The following is a 22,425-nucleotide window of genomic DNA, read 5'->3' on the forward strand; positions in this document are numbered from 1 at the left end:
GTCACTGACTTTAAATCAGGGGGGGCGGAGATGACCAGGTATCCTGTTAGGGCACCGGTCACCCGGGTATTTTCCAAAAAAATACAGTTGCTGGCTCCCTGGTAGATGCTGTTGACCAGTGCCCACTCTCTAACAACCCAGGTGCCCTCACTAACCGTACCCCATTGTAGGCATCCATGTAGATCCCACTCCAGGTGGGTAAGGTATCGGACCCTCACAGCGATCACTACTAGGCTTGCCAACTGTCCCATATTGGCCGGGACATCCCGTATATTGGGCTAAATTGGTTTGCCCCATACGGGACCGCCCTTGTCCCGTATTTTCCCCGCTAAGGTAGAGCGTTCCTATGAAACATTGTGTGCCGAATAGGTGTAAAGCGAAGAAGCAATTACCATTAATTTATATGGGAAAAATTTTTCAGCATTCCCAGACCCCAAAAAATAACCTACCAAATCGTACCAAATAACACATAAAACCTAAAAATAACACTAACATATAGTAAAAGCAGGAATGATATAATAAACAGCCTACATAAAGTAGAAGAAATGTATGTACAGTGTCATTTCACTGAACAGAATTGCCAAAACCTATTTGTACAAAAAAATTGGCACGTACACGCATGGACCCGTCATGTATGTACACACAGGTACCCAGGCAAGGCTTCAAGGTCATGGTAGTCCTTCCTGGGGTAAACACAAGCGTCCCGTATTTGACTGCTACTTTTGTCCCTTATTTGGGAGTGAGAAAGTTGGCAACCCTAGTCATCACCCGATCCCACAGGGAAGTGCCTTCCCGGATTTCTGGCTGTGGTGCCCGTAGGGCATTGTTGATGCTTTGTTGGTCAGAGAGGCTCCTCAGCGCGCTCGCCTCTTGATGAGAGAGGCTCAAGTTGGGGGCCCCCTCATCCCACAGCCGGAGCAGCCACGCGGCCAGGTGCTCGCCCGGCCGTTGGCGGTACTGATCCGCCAGCTGGGTCAGCTCCTTTGGGGAGCAATCCCGGGTTTCAGAGGGACAACCGGCATGCCTCTCTGCGGCTTAGTCATCCTCATTCCCCCCCCTCTCTGCGGTGGACCTGGGACCGCGTGGTGACGGGTCGAGCGTGCAGGGCTTCGGGTGGATAGGGGGAGGGCGGTGTGGGACCTAGGCTCCTCGGGCACCCCCTCCTCGTTTAGCCATATATACCCATACCCCAGCCACGCATCCAGCTTGTCACCACGCTGGACCAGGGCTCGAATTTTTAGTGGGTGCGGCTGCCAGCCAGACCGGCGGGCTGCCCACGCCTGCTGCAGCTCTATTAACCTGTAGGCGACTTCAGTCCCTCTGACCGAGATTGTTGGCTCGAGTCTGGGCAGCTTGTACTGCCTCCTGCAACGTGGAGCAGCGGTGCCAGAGCCCTTCTAACTCTGGTTGCATAACAGCTGGATCTGGCCAGAAACCCTAACCTGGCGTCTCAGGAGGGATGCCAGCAGCCAAAAGGCACCCCTTTGATTCCCTTTGGCTTTGGGGAACCCCGACTTCTTAAGGAGGGAGACCACGTGGTGCCCTAGTTTCTCGCCACGTGGGTCCAACTGCTCAGACCAGTCCACCAGTTCACCATGGTCCGCCAGCAGGCTGGCCAAGCGCTCAAATCCCTCTATCTCGTCGGTCCACCCAGGAATCCTATCCTCGGTGCCTGCACTGGCTTTTTTGCCCTTGTTCCAGAACATTTTTCCACGCATGTGTCCAGCCAAGACCCCTGAGACCCTGCTGAGCAGCGCCAATTGTTGTAAGTGAGGAAACAGATTCGATAAGTCTCACGAACAAGGACACTGGACACGCAGCCTTGGTAGTAATGGATTTTTTTTTACAGAAGGCAAATATGGGAAAATGGCAACAGAAGCAACGCGCACACAATTTACAGTAGTTGAATCAGCAATAAAACACGCAAACAATTAATAAAATTGTGTGGGAACAAAGCGCGCACACACACACACACACACACACACACACACACACACACACAACCAAGGGAAAAGTCAATACGATACTCGACACCCCTGACTCTTCTGCTTAGGGACAATACCCACACCCCTAACCCTATTCAATGCACAACTCACCAACAGCAGTGTGGTCCCTCGGAGGTAGCAAAAAAGAGAGCGGGTCAAGCACACGAGGCTTCCTTTATAGTGCAGCAGGGCTGATGAGTCCAGCCCAGGTGATTCACAGGGAAACCAATGGCTCGGTGCCAGCAGGGTTAATCTGATTACAAAGGCCAATTGCCCGAGGTCAAATACAAGGCTAATTAAAGGGGCCAATGGTTAGGTGCGGATTGATGGGTGAGGAGGGGTCAAATATTGATCGGCAGGTGGCGTGTCTTTCGACCAGGTAAATGGGCAGTGCTGTCACATGACAGTCACGACCCCTCCAATACAGGAGCCAATGCGACTCATTGAGTGCAGGGAGGGGGAAGGTGGGCAGTCAAACAAAACGGAGCAAATCAGGACATGGGCTCTGTTTAGAATGATCTCGGGTTGTCAAGAGACCAAAATAAGAAATTACGTAAGAGTGCACTGGGAAACTCCAAGGATGAAACAAATATCATGAATTTCTGCAGACACAAGTAGATGCAATCGAATGACATTATAGAAATCAGAAACCTTAAGTGACACAAACATGCAGTCCATGGCTCACCTTGAGATCAAGTATTCTGTGACTTAATACAGAAGCTGGTTTGGCTTCTGGCAGAAAGAATGGGATGTTCAAAGTGTCTCAAAAGTTGGCTTAGTACTCCTAACTGTTAGCCAAAGGGAACTCAGCAGCAGATGTCAAACAAAGAATCTGGTACATTTTATTTTTTTTTAAAAGGCCTAACCAATTTATTACTGTAATAGACTGCAGCAACAAGATATCAGGTAAAAAGACACTGCCTGGACAAGTTAAACAACCACCCAGATGTCCAAAGCTCGATGACACAATGACAAACAATTAATCTGACAAAATACAGAGCAGTCAGCTCCTACCACAATGGTAACTCAGCTTCTATGTGTAGTCATTCTATATCTGGATCAGACCTCATATATGTACAAGAAAATATCAACACTTTTGTTTCACTGACAAATAAATCCCAATCAACAGCCTGAAGATACCAATTAAGCTCTATGGCAATATACAAAAGAAATCAAAGGAAATCCAAAAATGAAGCATGAAAACAACAAGCAACAGACAAAGGTAATTTAGTACCAATACTGTCAGTTATATTTTCATTATTTTGTCAAAGGTCTTGTTCAATCACAGTACAATTAGTGATGCTGTCCACATGCTTTCAGCAGAACAAGTTTTTAGAAGCTGCTTCCCATATAAGAATGGATAAGGACTTCCAGTTCAAAAGTTCAGGTTTGTTAACGTGGGAGAAATATTCAGGATTGAAGCAATTGCAGGAAACATTTGTACCAATTAGTTTGACAGCCTGTATTCCACTATTTTTATTATAGCCCACATGGCTCAAATTTATCTCTACACTTCGTACCCGTATCAAATGCATTCGGTTTGGAACAAACAATAAAAGAACAACCTTAGGTTTCAAAGTAAATGATAGCAAGCCACAAATACAATCCATTTAGTACGGAAAAAGTGAGAGATGAATAAGAGCTGAACCAAAAATATTGAGTATAAAATTATGGTTTCATATTAAAAAAGTCACCCACTATCCTTCAAGGAAAGAAGGATATATTAAAAAAGTCACCTACTATCCTTCAAGGAAAGAATCTCTAGCCATGTGCGACACCAGATCACCAACATGCCTTGTTAATTAACCTACCAATTGGGGATGGCAATAAATGCCAGCCTTATAAGACATATCCACATACAGGAAGCAAATAAAATTTCTGTTTGTAGCAAATAACCACTGCCCATCTCATAAAGTTTTGAATACACAGATCTTCCACTCCCAAGTATTGTGACGGAGCTGTAGCCTCTGTGACACCGTTTCACTCTTCTATTTCCAGTATCATTCCCTATGTAATAGCTATCTTTTCACCTTTTCCCACCATCGAGTCCCAAAGAACCTTTCCAGCTTACAAAGAAATTCAGTCACATTTCTTCCAAAATGGTAGGTTACACCTAGCACTTAAAATTAGTACAAATTGAGTGATCATTGTGCAAGAATGACCTTGAGCATCTGGTTACATGCAATTTTAATTCTCCACTTCCACTCTGAGCACCAACTTTGGCCCAAATTGGGAATACATCGCCTTCCATCTGGGCACTTCACATCCCTCAAAACTTAACATTGAATTTAACAATTTTAGGTAATTTTTCCCCTCTTCACTGATGGGCTTGTACCCTTCTGTTTCGCTTTGTATCTGATCTGCCTCTGTTAACTTTCTTTTAAATAGTTATCTCCTCAAAATCTTGTAAATCTCATAAAATCTTATTATCCGTTTGAATACAGGTCTCCTCAATTAATGAAAAGATTATGTTCCTAAAGAATCCTCTCTATGCAAAATAAGTCTGAGAATTTCCTATAGAAAAACTTGTCAGTTAAGAGTTTTAGTCAACAGCAGTCAAAAATACAAAATATTAAGATATAGGTTTTAATTACATAAGCATACTCTTAGGATGCATGGGAGTTGCAAAGGTTTCTGCAGTTTGGTGAGAGCTGGCCAGACTTTACAGTACTGAGCAAAAATCTTAAGACACATGTAAAAGAAATTCTGTAAAGTAAAAATGCTTTCAAAAATAATGAAGTGAAAAGTTTCTAAATATCAAAAAATTTACTATAAAGAATAGTAAAAAATTCAAAATCCATATATGGTCTGACTATTCTTTGCCTTTAAAACTGCAGCAATTCCTTAGATACACTGTCTTGCAGTTCTATAAGAAAATCAGCTGGTAGGTTGGCCAAGTATCTTGGAGAACTTGACACAGCTCTTCTGCAGACCTTGGTTGTCTAGTTTGCTTCTGTCTCTCCAGGTAGCCCCAGACAGCTTTGATGTTGTTGAGACCAAAGCCCTGTGGAGGCCATGCCATCTGGTGCAGGACTCCTTGTTCTTCTTTCTGCTGAAGATAGTTCTTTATGACCTTAGCTGTGTGCTTGGGGCCATTGTCCTGCTACAGAATGAAGTTGGCACCAGCCAGACGCCTTTCTGATGGTATTGCGTGATGGTTGAGAATCTGCTTGTACTTCTCAACATTGAGGATTCCATTATTTCTGACCAAACCACTAACTCAGAAATGCGGCCCCAAACCTGCATGGAACCTCTGCTATGCTTCACTGTTGACTGCAGACACTCATCTAAGGTGACAAACTGCTACCTGTTTGAGCTAAAAATTTCAAATTTTGACTCTTCAGTCCAGAACACTTCTGTCATTGTTCAGCACTCCAGTCTTTGTGTTTTTGTGTGTAGTTAAGACCCTAGGTTTTATTTCCACTTCAGAGCAATGGCTTTTTGGCGACAACTCTTCCATGAAGACATTTCTGACAAGACTTCCCCAGATTGTAGAGTAGTGTACTTGTGTTCCTGTGGTTTCTGAGTTCAGAGCTGAGAGCAATGCCAGACTTCTTGCAATTTGGAAAGGCCATCAGTTTTGATTTCTCTCTTGTCTATTGAACTTAGTTTCTGTGCTGACCCCTGCATTTCTGAACCTCAACCGTGCCAGTTGCTTTGTGCTTCTTCACAAGAGCTTAGACATCACATCTTGAAACTCTTGTCTGTCGCAAAATTTCTGCTTGGGAGACACTTTGCTGATGGAGGATGACTACCTTGTGTCTTGCTAATATGCTCACTCTTGCCATGGTATAAGAATTGATTATTTCAAGGTTAAACTGTCACATCTGTCATACCCTCACCAAGTTTGATTGTCCTTCACCCAGTTTGATTCCTTCTACACCCATTTCTGTTTCAGTTAATCGGTTTAGCTCATTCAGCTCATGTTCATTAGCAGCTTTTTGTTATCTTAGTTTAATCATGCACTGGGCTATATGCCTAAAAAGTAATCAAGTTTTATTTGAAAGCTGGTCTATTACTTAGTATGTCACTTTCTTTAATGAAGTACAAAAGTTCTATGGAACATTTTAGTTCTTTAGAAAACTAGTGTTTGGAAATCTAAAATTTACTCTTTTCTACTAACACTAATGCAGTAGACAAAAAAGAACATTTAAAACAAAATTTATATAAAAAATTCAGAATGCCTAAAACTTTTGTACAGTACTGTATAATGTTGTAGAAGAGACAAGCAGACCAGTTGAACAACATGGTAGTTGATTCTGGTTTGGACTTGTAGGATAGTGAGGTGATAATGACTTCACTAGAGGCGAAGCATTTAAGGAAAGTATCGAGAGGGTTACAATAATTTTGTCAGCTTTTTGGCATTTGACTCAATGCCATGGACAACACTGATGCTTCACTCTATTTGTGAACGTTATGCAAAAAAAAGTAGAATCAGAACTAGGTCACCAGGCTGCTCAACACCACCCATCTTTTAGTATGACCATGACCGATGTGCCCTACGCCTCAATCCCTCTTCTGAGCCAGTTCCTCACAACCCCCAATTCCATGATTTTTCAAAAAAATTATCTACCTCCTCTTTAACTACATTTAATATTCTAGTTTCCACAGTCATTTAGGCGAGAGAATTCAATACAGTAAATCAAGGTACATTCTAGTAGCCTCTTCCAATAGGTCTCATCTCTTCAAAATTAAACACTTGTTCAGACAAGTAAATGCCATCCTTTACATCCTCTGCAACTCCTTGTACTACTACTGGTAGCAGTAATACCTGCAATGGCAACTTCTTCAGCATCAAAACTTATTGCAAATTATTATCTGCAAAATCGAGCCAGCTCCAATCAATGGCAAATATTTCAGCTGGCAACTTTTGTCTAATGGATGTGGATGCTCAGTCTTAGCAATGTGCAGCTTATTTAGGTCTTCCCATATGGTGCTTAACAGGGGGCAACATAGAACACAGCACTGCAGAGGAACAGGCCCTTCAGCTCATTAACATCTATACCTAACATAATGCCAATTTAAACTGCACATCTGCCTGCATATGGGCTATATCCCTCAATTCTCTGCTCGCTCAGGAGTCTGTCTAAATGCCTCATAAATGTTGCTATCACATTTGTTTCCACCACTTCCGAGGCAGCCTGCTCCAGGCACCTATCACTCAGTGCAAAAAAACTTGCCATGTAAATCCCTTTAAAATACTGTATTCTCCTTCTAATCTTAAAGCTATACCCTCTAGCATTTTAGATTTCCACCCTGAGGGAAAAGAAAGTGCTGATCATCTACCCTACTCATGCCTCTAATCATTTTATATAATTCTATCGGGTCAACTTCAGCCTCCGATGTCTCAGAGAATACGATTCAAATTTGCTCAGCACACGTAAGAAATACTCTATAACCTAGACAACATCCTAGTGAACCTTTTCTGCATGGTTTACAAAGCCTCTATGTCCGTCCTGTAATGTGGCAACCAAAACTGCACATAGTACTCCAAATATAGTACTGTATTATAGTACTGTAAATATGGCCTACCTGTAGTCTTAGGCAACTACCCAACTTCAACATCCTAACCAAAGAAACCAAGCATGTTAGTTGGCCTCTTTACCACCTAACCATATGAGTTGCACTTTCAGGAGCAATACACTTGCACCTCAAGACTACTCTGTATATCAATGCTTTTAAGGGACCTGTCACTTACCAAATTGTTTACTTAAATTTGACTTCCCAAAGTGCAACACTTCACACTTGTCTAGATTAAACTCGTTAGGTCATTTCCACATTTTCAATTGGTCTATCTCCTGCTTCATCTTTTGACAACCCACCTCACTACCTGCAACCTTACTGTTTTTCTGTCATCTCCAAACCTAATGAGCCACCTTACATTTTCACCCAAAACATACATATACATATATCAAAAAAAAGTAAGGTCATAGCACCAGTTCTTGTGGAACACTGCTGTTCACCAAACTCCAGTCAGAACAACACCTCACCCGTCTTTTACTGTCAGGTCAATTTTGAAACCAACGTCACAAGAATCTATGGATCTCATACTACCTTAATCTTCTGGATCATGAGGGGAGATGGGAAAGATGGGCAAAAAGGGCCTGCAGATCATCCTAGCTACCTCCTCAAAGAAAAACTCAAATAAGTTTGTAAGACATGACCTTCCCTGCACTTCAGCCTCTGATGTCCCAGAGAATACGATTCAAATTTGCTCAGCACACCCTATAAGAAATACTATAAGAAGGCTGATCCGATTCCTAAATGGACATTGAGCCCTTGAACACTATCTCACTTTTTTAATATATATTATTTGTTTTTTGCATTATTTTTAATCTATTCAATATATGTATACTGTAATTGATATACTTGTTTATTATTATTATTTTATTATCTTCTATATTATGTATTGTATTGAACTGCTGCTGCTAAGTTAACAAATTTCATGACACATGCCGGTGATAATAAACCTGATTCTGATTCTGAATAAGTCTCTGTGAACAGTGAACATTTTCATCCTTTAATCATACATTCAATATCACCCTCAAGTCTCTTAACATGTTACAGGAAGAACCTCCTATCACTGAAGTTTATGCAACCTCCTTGATTCACTCTATTTTCTAATCTATGAGTAATGGTTGACTGCAATAACCAATGCCCTCTCTCGCCTTTTCTTCCTTCTTACACCAAGCTTCGTCTTTAGTGTTAAGGCTCATTCCTTTCCCAACATGGATGTTGAGGTATACGCAAGGCAGTGGACAGTGAGGAAGGCTATCGTAGTCTGCAGAGGGATTTGCTTCAGATGGAATTTAATGCAGACTAGTGTGAAGTTTTGCTCTTGGTAGGACCAACCAGGGTAGGTCTTACACAGTGGTCGGTAGGGCACTGAAGAGAGTGGTAGCACAAAGGGATCTGGGAATACAGGTCCATAATTCATTGCAAGTGGTATCACAGGTAGATAGGGTCATAAAGAGAGCTTTTGGCACATTGCCTTCATTAATCAATGTATGGAGTACAGGAGATGGAACGTTATGTTGAAGTTGTATAAGACGTTGGTGAGGCCTAATTTGGGGTATTGTGTGCAGTTCTGGTCGCCTACCTACAGGAAAGATGTAAACAAAGTTGAAAGAGTACAGAGAAAATTCACAAGGATGTTACTGGGTCTGGGGGATCTAACTTATAAGGCAAGGTTCAATAGGTTAGAACCGTACTCTTTAGAACTCAAAAGATTGAGAGGGGATTTGATAGAGGTATAAAATATTATTAGGGGCTTAGATAAGGTAAATGCAAGCAAACTATTTCCACTGAGGTTGGTTGGGACTACAACAGGAGGTCATGTCTTGAGGGTGAAACGTGAGAAGTTTGAGGAGAACTTCTTCACTCCGAGGGTCGTGAGAGTATGGACTGAGCTGCAGCATAAGTGATGCATGTGAGCTCAATTTCAACATTTAAAGTAGCTTCGATAGGTACATGGATAGTGGGAAAATGAAGGGCAATGGCCCCAGTGCAGTTCGATGGGAGTAGGCTGTTTAAATGGTTTTGGCATGGACTAGATGGGCTGAAGGGCCTGTTTCTGTGTTGTACTTCGCTGTGATTCTATTTAGTATTAGCAGTATCATTAGTATTTGATCAAGTGTAGTAGTGATGTCGTGGACTGCATCCTGATGACAGAAGAGGAGGTGCTACGTGACTTGAGGCAAATTAAGGTGGATAGTGTTAAACAAGCTGTCCCCAGTGTTAAACAAGCTGTCCCCAGTGTTAAACCAGCTGTCCCATGGACCTTATGGGAGGCTCATACAGAAAATGCAAAGGCCCTGCCAGAGATATTTAAAATGTTCTTAGCCCCAGGTGAGGTGCTTCAGCTGGAAGTTAGCCAATATTATTGTTCAAAAAAAAAGGCTCTAAGAATTAGCAGGGAAATTATAGAGTGGTGCGCCTGAATTTAGTCATGGATAAATTACTACAATGTATTCTAAGTACCTGGATAGATAGGGCCTGATTAGAGATAGTCAACATAGCTTTTAGTGTGGTAGGTCACATCAAACCAAGCTTACAGTTTTTCATGAAGGTTACCATGAAGGCTGATAAAGGACAAACAGTAGACGTTGTTTGCATGGACTTTTACAAGGCCTTTGACAAAGTCCCACAAGGAAGCTTGTCCAGAAGGTTAAATCACTTGGCAGTCAAGATGAAATAATCAATATTGGCTTAGCAGAAGCCAGACAGTGGGAGCAGATGAGTGTTTCTCTGACTGGAAGCCTGTGACAAGTGATGTGCTTGAGTCCATTGTTGTTTATTTTGAATTAGATAATAATTTAGGAGACGAGATTAGCAAATTTGCGATGACACCGCGATTGGCAGGTGCAGTGGACATTGAGGCAGGCTCTCAAAACTTGCAGCTGGAAAAATGGGCTGAAAAATCACAGATGGAATTTAACGGGAAGACAAACCAAGGAAATACTTACACTTTGAATTGTAGGGTTCTGAGGTACCTGGTAACGTACAAATCCATAATTCTTTGAAAGTTGCATCAGAGGTAGATAGGGTCACAGAGTAAGGTTTTGTCATGATGACCTTCATAAAACATCTTACTAAATGTCAACAAGAGCAAGGAGCTGATTATTGACTTGAGGAGGAAACCAGAGATTCAAGATCCAGTCCTCATTGAGGGATCAGAGGTTGAGAGGGTCAGTAACTTTAAATTCCTCGATAGGGTGCAGGCTTTTGACTCCCTCAGGTTGGGTGAGACTAGAACTAGAACTCAAAGGTTTAACATAAATGGTGAAATATTTAAGAGGAACCTTAGTGGAAGTTTCTTCACTCAGAGGGTGGTTCAAGGGTAGAATGAACTGCCAGCACAGGTCATAGATGCAGGTTCAAATGCAAGATTTAAGAAAACTTTGGATAGGGTACATGGATGAGAGGGGCTTGATGGGATACAGTCTGCGTGCAAGTTCATGGAACTAGGCAGAAGTTGAAGTCCACATGGACTCAATGGATTGAAAAGGCCCATTTTTAATGCTGTGGTACTCTATGACTCTATAACCATTATTCTCACCATTTGTTGAAGCAGACATCTTCATTAAAGAGCAAATCAAATTAAATCGAACACCTCATTATTACAAAAATATGTTAAGCAAATGTTCCTTAACGAGGGGAGACCTGTACTTCCCAATGATCTGCAGAGCCCCCTCATGTATTTTTGATTTTCATTAAAAGATTAAAATTGCTTTATAAAACACTAAAAATATTCAACTCAAATTATGGAAAAGGCTGCATTGTGCAATAGGTTTACTAACATCACTATAAAGGAGTTATTGATCTATTGCACATCAGTGTATACAAGAAAACTCATGCTATCTTTGAAAAGAACTAGGCTGTATAACAAATCAAGGCTGCACAGTTATGTATCATCAGGACAATTTAAAAGGATAAATCCAAAAGCAAATATACTTGGATGCTGAAAATCAAGAATAGAAACAGAAAATACTGGAAACACTCAGCATGAGAAGCAACTTCTGTGGAGAAATGCAGTTAACATTTAGGTCAGTGATTTTCTCTCAGAAATGAGAACAGTTAGGAATCAATGTTTGTAAATTACAAAGAAAAGGACAAGGGTGATGGGGTACTTAGATAAGAAATAGGAAGATCTGTGATATACTGAAAGCCTGGAGATAAAAATTAAACATAATCATGTTTAATATCACTGGCATATGTCATAAATTTTATTGTTTAGCAGCAGCAGTAAATTACAATACATTGAATTTTTTAAAAACTAAATTACAATAAAAATATACCCATGAAATCTGAAATATAGCCACCGTCATTCCTTCTTTGTAATTGCATAAATATGTTAGGCTTGAGAGATCGTCAGAGATGTTAACACCCAGGAACTTGAAACTGCTCACCCTTTTCACTGCTGAACACTCAATGAGGACTGGAGTGAGTTCCCTCAACTTCCCCTTCCTGGAGTCCACAATCAATACCTTGGTCTTACTGATGTTGACTGCAAAAGTGTTGTTGCAACCAACTGATCTATCTCACTCCCGTACACCTCCTCAACACCATCCGAAATTCTGCAAAGAATAGTTATCGCAATTTGAGTAGTGCCTAGCCACTCAGTCATGGATGTAGAGACAGTAGAGCAATGGGCTTAGCATGCATCCTTGTGGTTCGCAGTACTGACTGTCAGTGAGGAGGAAATGTTATGGTCTGCTGACGGTGAGAAAATCCATGAGGAAGTCAAGAATCCAGTTGCAGAGGGAGATGCAGAGGCCCAGGTTTTGGAGCTTGTTGATAGAATTGATGGTATGATTGTGTTGAACATTGAGTTATAATCAATAAACAGTAGCCTGATTGTATTGTCCAGGTGATCCAAGGCCTAGTAGAAAGCCAGTGAGATTGTATCACCTGTTAACCTATTGTGGCGATAGGCATATTGCAGCAGGCTCCAGTCCTTGCTTAGGCAGGAGTTGATTTTGGCTGTGACCAACATCCAAAACATTTCATCATAGTAGATATGAGTGCAACTAGGTGATAGTTGTTGAGACAGCTCACACTGCTCTTCTTTGGCACTGATATGATTGTCACCCTTTGAAGCAGGTCGGAACCTCTGCCTGATTGAAGATGTCCTTGACGCTCTCGCTGGCACAATTTTTCAGTGTCCTACCAGCTACACTACCAGAATTTCATTCCTTGCAAGGGTTCACCCTCATCTGGAAGTGAAGCATTGCAGCCATTCATGATGTTATGTTTTTTTCTTATAGAAAGCAATGGGCTGCAAATACTGCCAGAGCTGACATGCATCCGATTCCATCAGAATTTGTTTGTCTCACTCTTAAAATAATCTTCTGTAGGTCATACGTGGATATCTTGTAAAGTTCTGGATCACTGGTCTTGAATGCGACAGATCTAGCCCTCAGCAGACCCCAAATCTCTTGGTGCATCCACAGCTTTTGGTTTGCGTATGTCTGGTATGTTCTCAAAGGCACGCACTCATCCACACAGAAGTCAGTGACAACTGTGGCACATTCACTTAAATCCGAAGATAAATTCCTGAATATTGTCCAGTCCACCAATTCAAAGCAGTCTGTCAGTGCTCCTCTGCCTCCACTGACTATATCTTCTTCATAAATAATAAGTGGTTGCAGTAATGGTTGTAAGAGGTGTCAAAGAGCAAACTGAGAGATCTATATGGAATCTGAAATACTAAAGGAAGGGAGAAAACACTGAAATTGGAGATAATAGATTCAAATGGCTGATTACATGAAATGGTTCAAATTAATGCTGAGCCCCAAACACTGCAATGTGCTAAGTTGCCAGATGAGTAACTGTGCCTTTTGCTTGAACAAAAGAGCTTTTTTGTAAATTGTAGGTGAACAATAGAGGTTGAACTTAGAATAGGATGGAAAATTAAGATGACATGACATGAAGGGTCAATATCAGCTTCCAATTATGCTGCAAAAGTGACCTTGAGCTACCAGTTCATGTCAAAAGACAATAATCTGAAATGTTAACTGTTTCCCTCCATAAAGGCTACCTGACCTACAAAATATTCACAATAGTTACAACATTGTTTTTCAAAACAAAACACACTATCTTAGTTCATGCAAAGTAGAAGCTAAGTTACTTTCAGTTATAAAAGGAAAATCCAAGTGAGAATCTAAGCACCTTGAAGAGGTTCCGCAAAATGAATAACCAAAAGCCAGTATTTTACTGAAATCAGACACGAAACACTTTAATAAAAACATTATTGGACTTGAAAATTCTTTATTAAAATTTCCATTTGTTTAATCCAATTATAAAATTATAAAGAAAATGGAGTTCTAAAATATAGGCTTTAGCGTCACGATAAAAAGATGGTGCAATAAGACATTTAACCAAATGTTCAATTGTAGCTTTGTAATGGTCAGAAAAGAGGAAACCAAAACATGAAAGATGTTGAAGATAATCATCTACACACTGGAGCTGGAAAATAAAAATTTCCAGAGCTGAATTTTGATCCAAGTTTAAAAAAAAATCTTCAGGCAAAAATCAAGTTTTTTTTGCTAAATGTAGGCATGGGCTTATCAACCCTTATGAATGATACTCCCTAATCATTGCAGAATATACCTCAAAAAAACAAGAATGCATCTTCAAATAAATGTTGCATTAAACATTATTCTCGCCGAATGAGAAGCATGACAGCATTTCATTAATACAGTAGCATACCTTTAAATCCTCAACTTAAACCCAGCGTTATAATTTTAAATTTCTAACCTCAGTCATCTAAAGCTTCATTTCATTGCATAGGCACAACATAAAAGTGAAAATAGAACTGAAAAGCTTAACTAAGGAGTATGCAAAGAAAATTTGAGTGAAAAATACAGGAATTTCAAGAAACTACATCTACAATCTAATAACAACAGGAATTCTGCAGATGCTGGAAATTCAAGCAACACACATCAAAGTTGCTGGTGAACACAGCTGGCCAGGCAGCATCTGTAGGAAGAGGTGCAGTCGAAGGTGCTGACGAAGGGTCTCGGCCTGAAACGTCGACTGCACCTCTTCCTACAGATGCTGCCTGGCCTGCTGCGTTCACCAGCAACTTTGATGTGTGTTTCTACAATCTAATAAATGTTTTATATCACAAGGCCTTAATCTATTTATTTCAGAACAAAACTACATCCTTTACACATTAGATATTGATACTACTTTGTCAATTTCTTAGTATTTTGATTAATATGGAAGCTCCAATTGTGTTGTCTTGATAACACATTTATGCACTCCTCAAAGGTCTTTTCTTTCCAATGTTCTGCAATGCTCAGTTTCGTTGGTTACATGGTGCACAGCTAGTCAAGACAGTGTTAATATACTGCTTGGACATTTGACTGTCTGTCCTTTCCTCTTCCATAGGCTGGATACTCATTACAGGTGTCCCCCGCTTTTCGAACGTTCGCTTTACGAAACCTCACTGTTATGAAAGACCTACATTAGTTACTTGTTTTCGCTAACAGAAGATGTTTTCACTGTTACGAGAAAAGGCAGCGCGCCCTGAGCAGCCAAACTCCTCCCTCAGAACTGCATTCTAGCTGGCATTGCTTAAACAGGTGCCTGTGAGCAGCCGTTAGCAAAGTTCTAAGGGATCGGAAAAGCCTAAAAGAGCTTGTAAGGGTGTTACACTTGGCATAAATCTAGACATAATTAAGCGTTTCGATTGTGGTGAACTAAGTAAGGACAAAGTGAGTTTGGCTTGTGGAAGTTGACGAAGATGATGTTGAAGAGGTTTTGGTATCCAATGACCAAGAACTGATGGGTGAAGAGCTGATGCAATTGGAAGAGGAAAGGATAACAACTGAAACCGAATGCAGTAGCAAACGGACCAAAAGTGAAGTCGTCCAGGAACTGAACGTGAAGCAACTGCATGAGATTTTCGCTGCAATTGACAACAATGATTGCAGAAAAGTACGACTTTAATTTTGAAAGGGTACGTCGGTTTAGGGCATATTTGCAAGATAGTTTAAGTGCTTACAAAGAACTGTATGATAGAAAAATGCACGAGGCTAAGCAGTCAAGCATACTGTTGTTTTTCAAGCCTTCTACATCAGCCACAGCAGACGACAAACCTCAACCTTCGACATCGAGGCAGGCAGACATAGAAGAAGATGACCTGCCTGCCCTGATGGAAACAGACGACAATGAGATGACACCCCAGTGTCCCACCACCCCAATCCCCGGACTGATACACTGCCGCGGAGAATGCGCGGTAGCCAGGACGCACCCAACGCATCTTTAAGATAAAAGCCAAAATAAACAAGCTAAATAATTAGGTGCCGCCCATAATTAATTAGCTTATTTCAGCTTTTTTCTTAAAGATGTGCTGGGTGCATCCCAGTTACCGCTGCATTCTCCGCGGATCGGTATCAGTTCGTTGTCCGGAGGTTGGGGACCACTGCACCACCCCAACCTCCGACGACTTAGCCTAACACACCATCAACAGTGTGCTCGGCACTGTCTTCCCGATTCCAGTAAGTGATACTACACTGTACATACATTATTTCTACTTTATATAGGCTGTGTATTTTTGTGTGTTATTTGGTATGATTTGGCAGCTTCACAGCTTAAAGGTTACTGGAGAGAGTGTTTCTGCCAAGAGAGCTTGCGTGAGGTTTTCATTACGGAGAACAGTGCAGCAATGATTGTAGCAAAGTATTTCTACTTTATATAGGCTGTGTATTGATCATATCATTCCTGCTTTTACTATATGTTACTGTTATTTTAGGTTTTATGTGTTATTTGGCATGATTTGGTAGGTTATTTTTTGGGACTGCGAACGCTCACAAATTTTTCCCATATAAATAAATGGTAATTGCTTCTTCACTTTACAACATTCTGGCTTACGAACCATTTGATAGGAAAGCTCTACCTTCGGATGGCAGGGGAAACCTGTACAACCAAACAGATTCCAAGTTCCTTTCCCTTAGTTTAAAGGCAACAAGGCCAACAACAGTATCTAAACCAAACTTTTAAGTTCAGAATATCATGATAAAGATTTTTTTTTTAACAATGAGTCATCATAGTGCTACTATTTTCTCATCCTGTCACAGCAATGCTATTTTTCTAATTAACATTTTAGGATAGCATTAATTATCCAGTATGTTAAACACACAAATATTCAATATAGTACCCCACAAATAGCTCAATTCAATAGCCTGAGGAAAACTGTCTTTCTTTAAACACCAGAATACAGCTGAGAATGAACTAGACAAGTAACATAATTGGATTCACTTTCTGAGACTTGAAAAGTTATGCACAATCATCCAAAGAGCATATCGTTGTTTCAAAGAATTATCCAAAACAATCTGCTTTGACATCAATATAAAACAACGCTCTTATGATCAGCACCTAGGTAAACAATCTTGATGAAAAATCTTGACATTTCAAAATATATTCTATGTAAATAAAGAAGCAAAATCTGCAGTGAAGTGAATCTGAAATGAAGCACTGTTATTTCCAAGCAGATAATTAATCATCTGCTTTCAAACACTACCTTTCATATCTTCAGGATATTCCACGACACTGCATGGCCTATGACTTCATTTTTAAGTGTGGTAATTTTCATACAAATAGCAATGTTATGACCGATTTCTTTAAGAAGCAAATCTAATTGAGATTGACAAAAGCCAGCATAATGAAAGAAAAGCTCTTTTAATGTAAAACTAGTATCAATCTCAATTAATAGGAAGGAGCTTTTGCACGAGGCAAGACCTGAATACCTCATCTAAAATACCAACACCAAAGTACAGCACTGAAATTGTGCTCTTCTCCCCACCAGCTTAGAAGTCATATCAAACAATGTTAAAGATGATGAGATCTACCCTATGCAATTTGAGAAATTAATCCATGAGAATTTAAAATTCTCTGTAAAAGCTGAATAAAAGGAAATAATTGTATATTTAAAACTTGTACTAGTGAATACCAAAAATAAATACTAAATCACAAAAGCCCATTTGAAGTGCTGAAAAGATCTGCAAATTGCACACAATATTCTACACAGATATAATAAATTCTTAAAATTAAAGCAAAACAGTGATAAGTTTATCACATTTTAATCCTGAAAACAAAACCACAAACTATCCAAATAAAATAAGGAATCTTTTAATGTATTAGATAGCATTGTCAATGTGTCATTCACTATACCAAATTCCCCTGCATATTGACTAGCATTCTACTGCAACACAACTGGAATCAAAGTTTGGTCCAGTTCCCACTAACTGATCAAGTAGGAAGAAAAAATTATGGAGCATTGAAGAGTGTTTACCATTCTGTTCTCACACAGCTCTAACTTACAATCCAATATGGTAAATAAGGTAGTTTAGTTTTGTGCACAAAAACAAATAGTTCTCATAGGAGTTTTGCTTGTTGGCACAACAGAATAAGATAAAGTACAGAATCAGATGTTAATTACATTCCTGGAATTCTAAATTTCACTGAAAGGCCACAAAGCAAATAACCCCAAGATCATTTGTTTCTATATTTAAAAAATCAATTTATCAATTATTTATTTTGTAAATTCACAGCAGATCTAAACATTTGGCCTATAGACTTAGGCAGGTGTTTTTCTTTCACATGTAATTTTAAGATTGCCCCAATTTTGCCTTTGACAATACAGTTTTATCTCATCACCATCTTTTTAAGGATTCTTAGTAATGTGGAGGAACAGAGAGATTGTGGGGTACACATCCATAGACCCCTCGAAGTTCAAGAGCCATGAAATAATGTTGCAGCCCTATAAAACCCTGGTTAGACTACACTTGCAATACTGTATTCAGTTCTGGCCACCTCATTATAGGAAGAATGTGATAGCTTTAGAGAGGGTGCAGAGGAGACTTACCAGGATGCTGCCTGGACTGGAAGGCATGTTTTATGAAAATAAGTTAAGCAACTAGGGCTCTTCTCTTTGGAGAGAAGAATGAGAGGTGACTTTATAGAGATATACAAAATGATAAGTGGATAGCCAGAGACTTTCCCAGGGTGGAAATGGCTAATATAAGGGGCATAATTTTAGGGTGACTGGAGGAAAGTCAGAGCTAAGTTCTTTACACAGAGAGTGGTGGATGTGTGGAATGCTCTACCAGCGTAGTCATAGAGGCTGAAACATTAGAGGTATTTAAGAAACTCTTAGATAGGCACGTGGATGATCAAAAAATGGAGTTACATAGGAGAGAAGGGTTAGATTGATCTTAGAGTAGGTTAAAAGGCTGGCACAACCTTTAAATTATGGATCAAAGGCCCTGTCTGAGCTGTAATGTTCAATGTTTTGACTACAATACTTGGTAGATCTCCAGGATCTATCCAAGGCACACCATACTTTGAAGTCTAAGTCACAAATAAGCTTACTTATATCTATTTTATTGCTCCATCTATTTGCTCCATTTCTTTGCGCCCATTATCACATATGACATTTCCATTTTTTTTAGTATTCTGCAGGGAGTGCTCATGGAGTGAGGTCGCTTTTGGCTTCGCTCCATTCCCGTTATCTTTTTTTAACCTATGATCTCCCTTACTTGACCAATTTTTACCTACACTAGAAGATTTATTTTATTTTACTGAGTTTTTCTTGAACTGCAACTGTGAAATCTAAAGAAATGAGTACAAGATCCAAAACAAAAGATGGGAAAGATTCCGATAGGAATGGAGGGGGGAAAAGGTGACTCTAAACAAATGGAGCTATCCTATGAGACTATGCTAAAGTTTTTAGAGGAAAAATTCGATGAACAACGTTGAAACTTACCTGATAAATTTGAAAAACAATGTCAAAGTCTCAATGAAATGGAAACAAAATGTTTTACAATAATGCTTTAAAGTAGCATTAGAAATGGATAAAGTAAGGCTTTTTGATACAAAGTTCTATATTGTATTCAGTTGCACTACTCCCTCAAAGCTGACTACAATTTTAAAAGGATAATTAGCCAGGGTAGAGGGTTGCACAGCCATGATCTCTGAAACTGACAAAAAACTGAGAATCCTGGTTAAAAGTTTTGTGAGGCATGGCTTCACTGATGAAGAATAAAAAAACAAAGGAGTTTGAAACCTTTCTTAAACAGGGATTATCCATTGCTCAACTACGGAAAATCTATAAGGACATCAAGGCCCTGAAGAGGGTGATAAGATTCACTGGTTTTACAGGATATAGGACCATCGCTAATATTAGCAAAATGTTGAAAGATTTGATAGGTGATTAAAAGTTTTGAATATTTCTACTGGAGGAAACAGCACAACTGATCAAACTGGCAATGGATACAAGAACCAAAATTTAAAGTGAAAAATATCCTGAGGAAACTAATCTAATAATCTAAGGATTTCTGTTTCAAAAAGTTTTGATGCCTCAGAAAAGAGGAGAATTGGCAGCTTATTTAATAAACTAGGGCAATTGTTATAATTCCAAGATTCAATTCACATTTATTAACAAAAATGTATAAATTATACTCCTTGAAACTTATAGGCAGCCACAAAGAAAGTAACCTAATTAAATTATACCATATAGCCTCTTATTATAAATGTAACAAAAATAATTGTGGCTAATAATACATTAAATTGGACATGATATATAAAGCATCTAGAAATAGATATTAATTTGAATTGCAAGTTCAAATGGTTTCACATCTGTATGTCCTCAGCTCAAGCAAAAATATTGAGTTCACCCACTTAAACACAAAGCTTACTGTAAGATGGTATATTAAATTAGCCAATGTAAGCACTTTGATTTAACAGAACAATGCATTGTTTTAACATCTTCACTAACCCAAAACTCTGCAGAGAAGTGAACTTGAAGGTTGGGTCCTCAGGGCCACTACAGGTGAGCTAGTCTAAATGTGAATGTATGCATACATCAATGTACAAAACAGAACTAGCAAGCCAACTTGGTTTTCTATCATTTTTCTTCTTGTGATGAGAGTAAGGCAAACAAAAACAGCCACACCTACCTTTATGCCAACTGCAACATCAGTGAGAATGCTACAAAAAAAAAGATAAGAAAGCTATCATCTAAAGTACTTGAACCTGTTGCCAACACATAAATCACCAGCTGCAACAACTATATGGTTCATTTAAACAGGCATGACATGAATTTTCAACATGTTACATTTGCTAAACACAAACTTTGTCCTAATACCACTGCTGAAGTGACTATTTATTTGTTCGCAGACACGAGGAAATCTGCATTTGCTGGAAATTCAAGCAACACACACAAAAAATGCTGGTGAACGCAGCAGGCCAGGCAGCATCTATAGGAAGAGGTACAGTCGACGTTTCGGGCCGGGACCCTTCGTCAGGACTAACTGAAAGAAGAGATAGTAAGAGATTTGAAAGGGGGAGGGGGAGATCCGAAATGATAGAAGACAGGAGGGGAGGGGTAGATCTAAGAGCTGGAAAGTTGATTGGCAAAAGGGATAGCAGGCTGGAGAACGGGGAGGATCATGGGACGGGAACCAAGCGCATCTTTCCCTCCCCACTCTGTCTGCTTTCCGCAGGGATCGCTCCCTACGCGACTCCCTTGTCCATTCGTCCCCTCCATCCCTTCCCACCAATCTCCCTCCTTGTAAGCAGAACAAGTGCTACATATGCCCTTACACTTCTTCCCTCACCACCATTCAGAGCCCCAGACAGTCCTTCCAGGTGAAGCGGCACTTCACCTGAGTCGGCTGGGGTGATATACTGCGTCCTGTGAAGTCTTTTATATATTGGCAAGACCCGACACAGGTTGGGAGACCGTTTCGCTGAACACCCTTGCTCTGTCTGCCAGAGAAAGCAAGATCTCCCAGTGGCCACACATTTTAATTCCACATCCCATTCTGATATGTCTATCCACCGCCTCCTCTACTGTCAAGATGAAGCCACACTCAAGTTGGAGGAACACCACCTTATATTTTATCGGGGTAGCCTCCAACCTGATGGCATGAATATTGACTTCTCTAACTTCCGTTAATGCCCCTCCTCCGCTTCACACCCCATCCCTTATTTGTTCATTTAATTTTTCAAAATATTTTTTCCTTTTTTTCTCTCTCTCTCTCTGTCCCTCTCACTATAACTCCTTACCTGCTCTCCACCCTCAGGGCTCCCCTCCCCCCCTTCTCTTTCTCCCCAGGCTTCCTGTCACATGATCCCCTCCCTTCTCCAGCTTGGTATCCCTTTTGCCAACCAACTTTCCAGCTCTTAGGTCCACCCTCCCACCTCCTGTCTTCTCCTATCATTTCAGATCTCCCCCTCCCACTTTCAAATCTCTTACTATCTCTTCTTTCAGTTAGTCCTGACAAAGGGTCCCAGCCCGAAACATCGACTGTACCTCTTACTATAGATGCTGACTGGCCTGCTGCGTTCACCAGCATTTTTTGTGTGTGTATCTATCTGTTTGCCATTCTCCACCTATCTCATTCTAGTACTTTATTTTACATTGCTACAAAGAGAAGCAGTAAAGGATCAAATCAGAGAAGCATAACTTTATTGGGACATAGTAGAAGGATCTTAGGGGTAAAAGACAGCCAGAGCAGAAAGCAACTGAGTAGGTTGGGTGAAAATAACATCCAGCAAGGGCAGACTGAATAATGGTTTGAGAAGAGGTACAGAGACAGCAAGTGTATTTGAGGCCGTGGAGGGGGGAGAAGGAATGGGAGACGGGACGTTACAGGGGAGGTGGAAACAGAGATGAGCCAAGGATTGGATGGAGGGGGTACGCAGGATTGGATGGGACAGGGAGGAGAGGGGAGACGGGGATGTTGGGGAGGCAGCGCGGGGGGGATGGGATCGGGGCGCATGGGTCAGGCTGGGTGAGGGAGGCAGGGAGTTCGAACAGGGGGTGGAGACAGGACAGGGCGGAGTGCGGGAGTGACGGTGTGATGGAAGGAGGGAGAGTGCAAGGGTGTGATGGAAGGAGGAAGGGAGCTGGCAAGGGAGGAATGGTAGG

At 40.6% G+C, this 22,425-nt stretch overlaps 1 protein-coding gene across 4 annotated transcripts in view; it reads right to left on the reverse strand.

The window, feature by feature from the left end:
- The window catches only part of ptbp2a (polypyrimidine tract binding protein 2a), a 94,861-nt gene that overhangs the window by 68,094 nt on the left and 4,342 nt on the right, over positions 1-22,425 (reverse strand). For all 4 annotated transcript variants that reach the window (XM_063064596.1, XM_063064595.1, XM_063064594.1 and 1 more), the window contains exon 2: positions 20,450-20,480. In XM_063064596.1, the coding sequence (XP_062920666.1) occupies positions 20,450-20,480 (31 nt within the window). The remainder of the gene's footprint in view (positions 1-20,449; positions 20,481-22,425) is intronic.

The sequence above is a fragment of the Mobula hypostoma genome, chromosome 12 (genome assembly GCF_963921235.1).
Source record: "Mobula hypostoma chromosome 12, sMobHyp1.1, whole genome shotgun sequence".
NCBI classification, from domain to species: Eukaryota; Metazoa; Chordata; class Chondrichthyes; order Myliobatiformes; family Myliobatidae; genus Mobula; species Mobula hypostoma.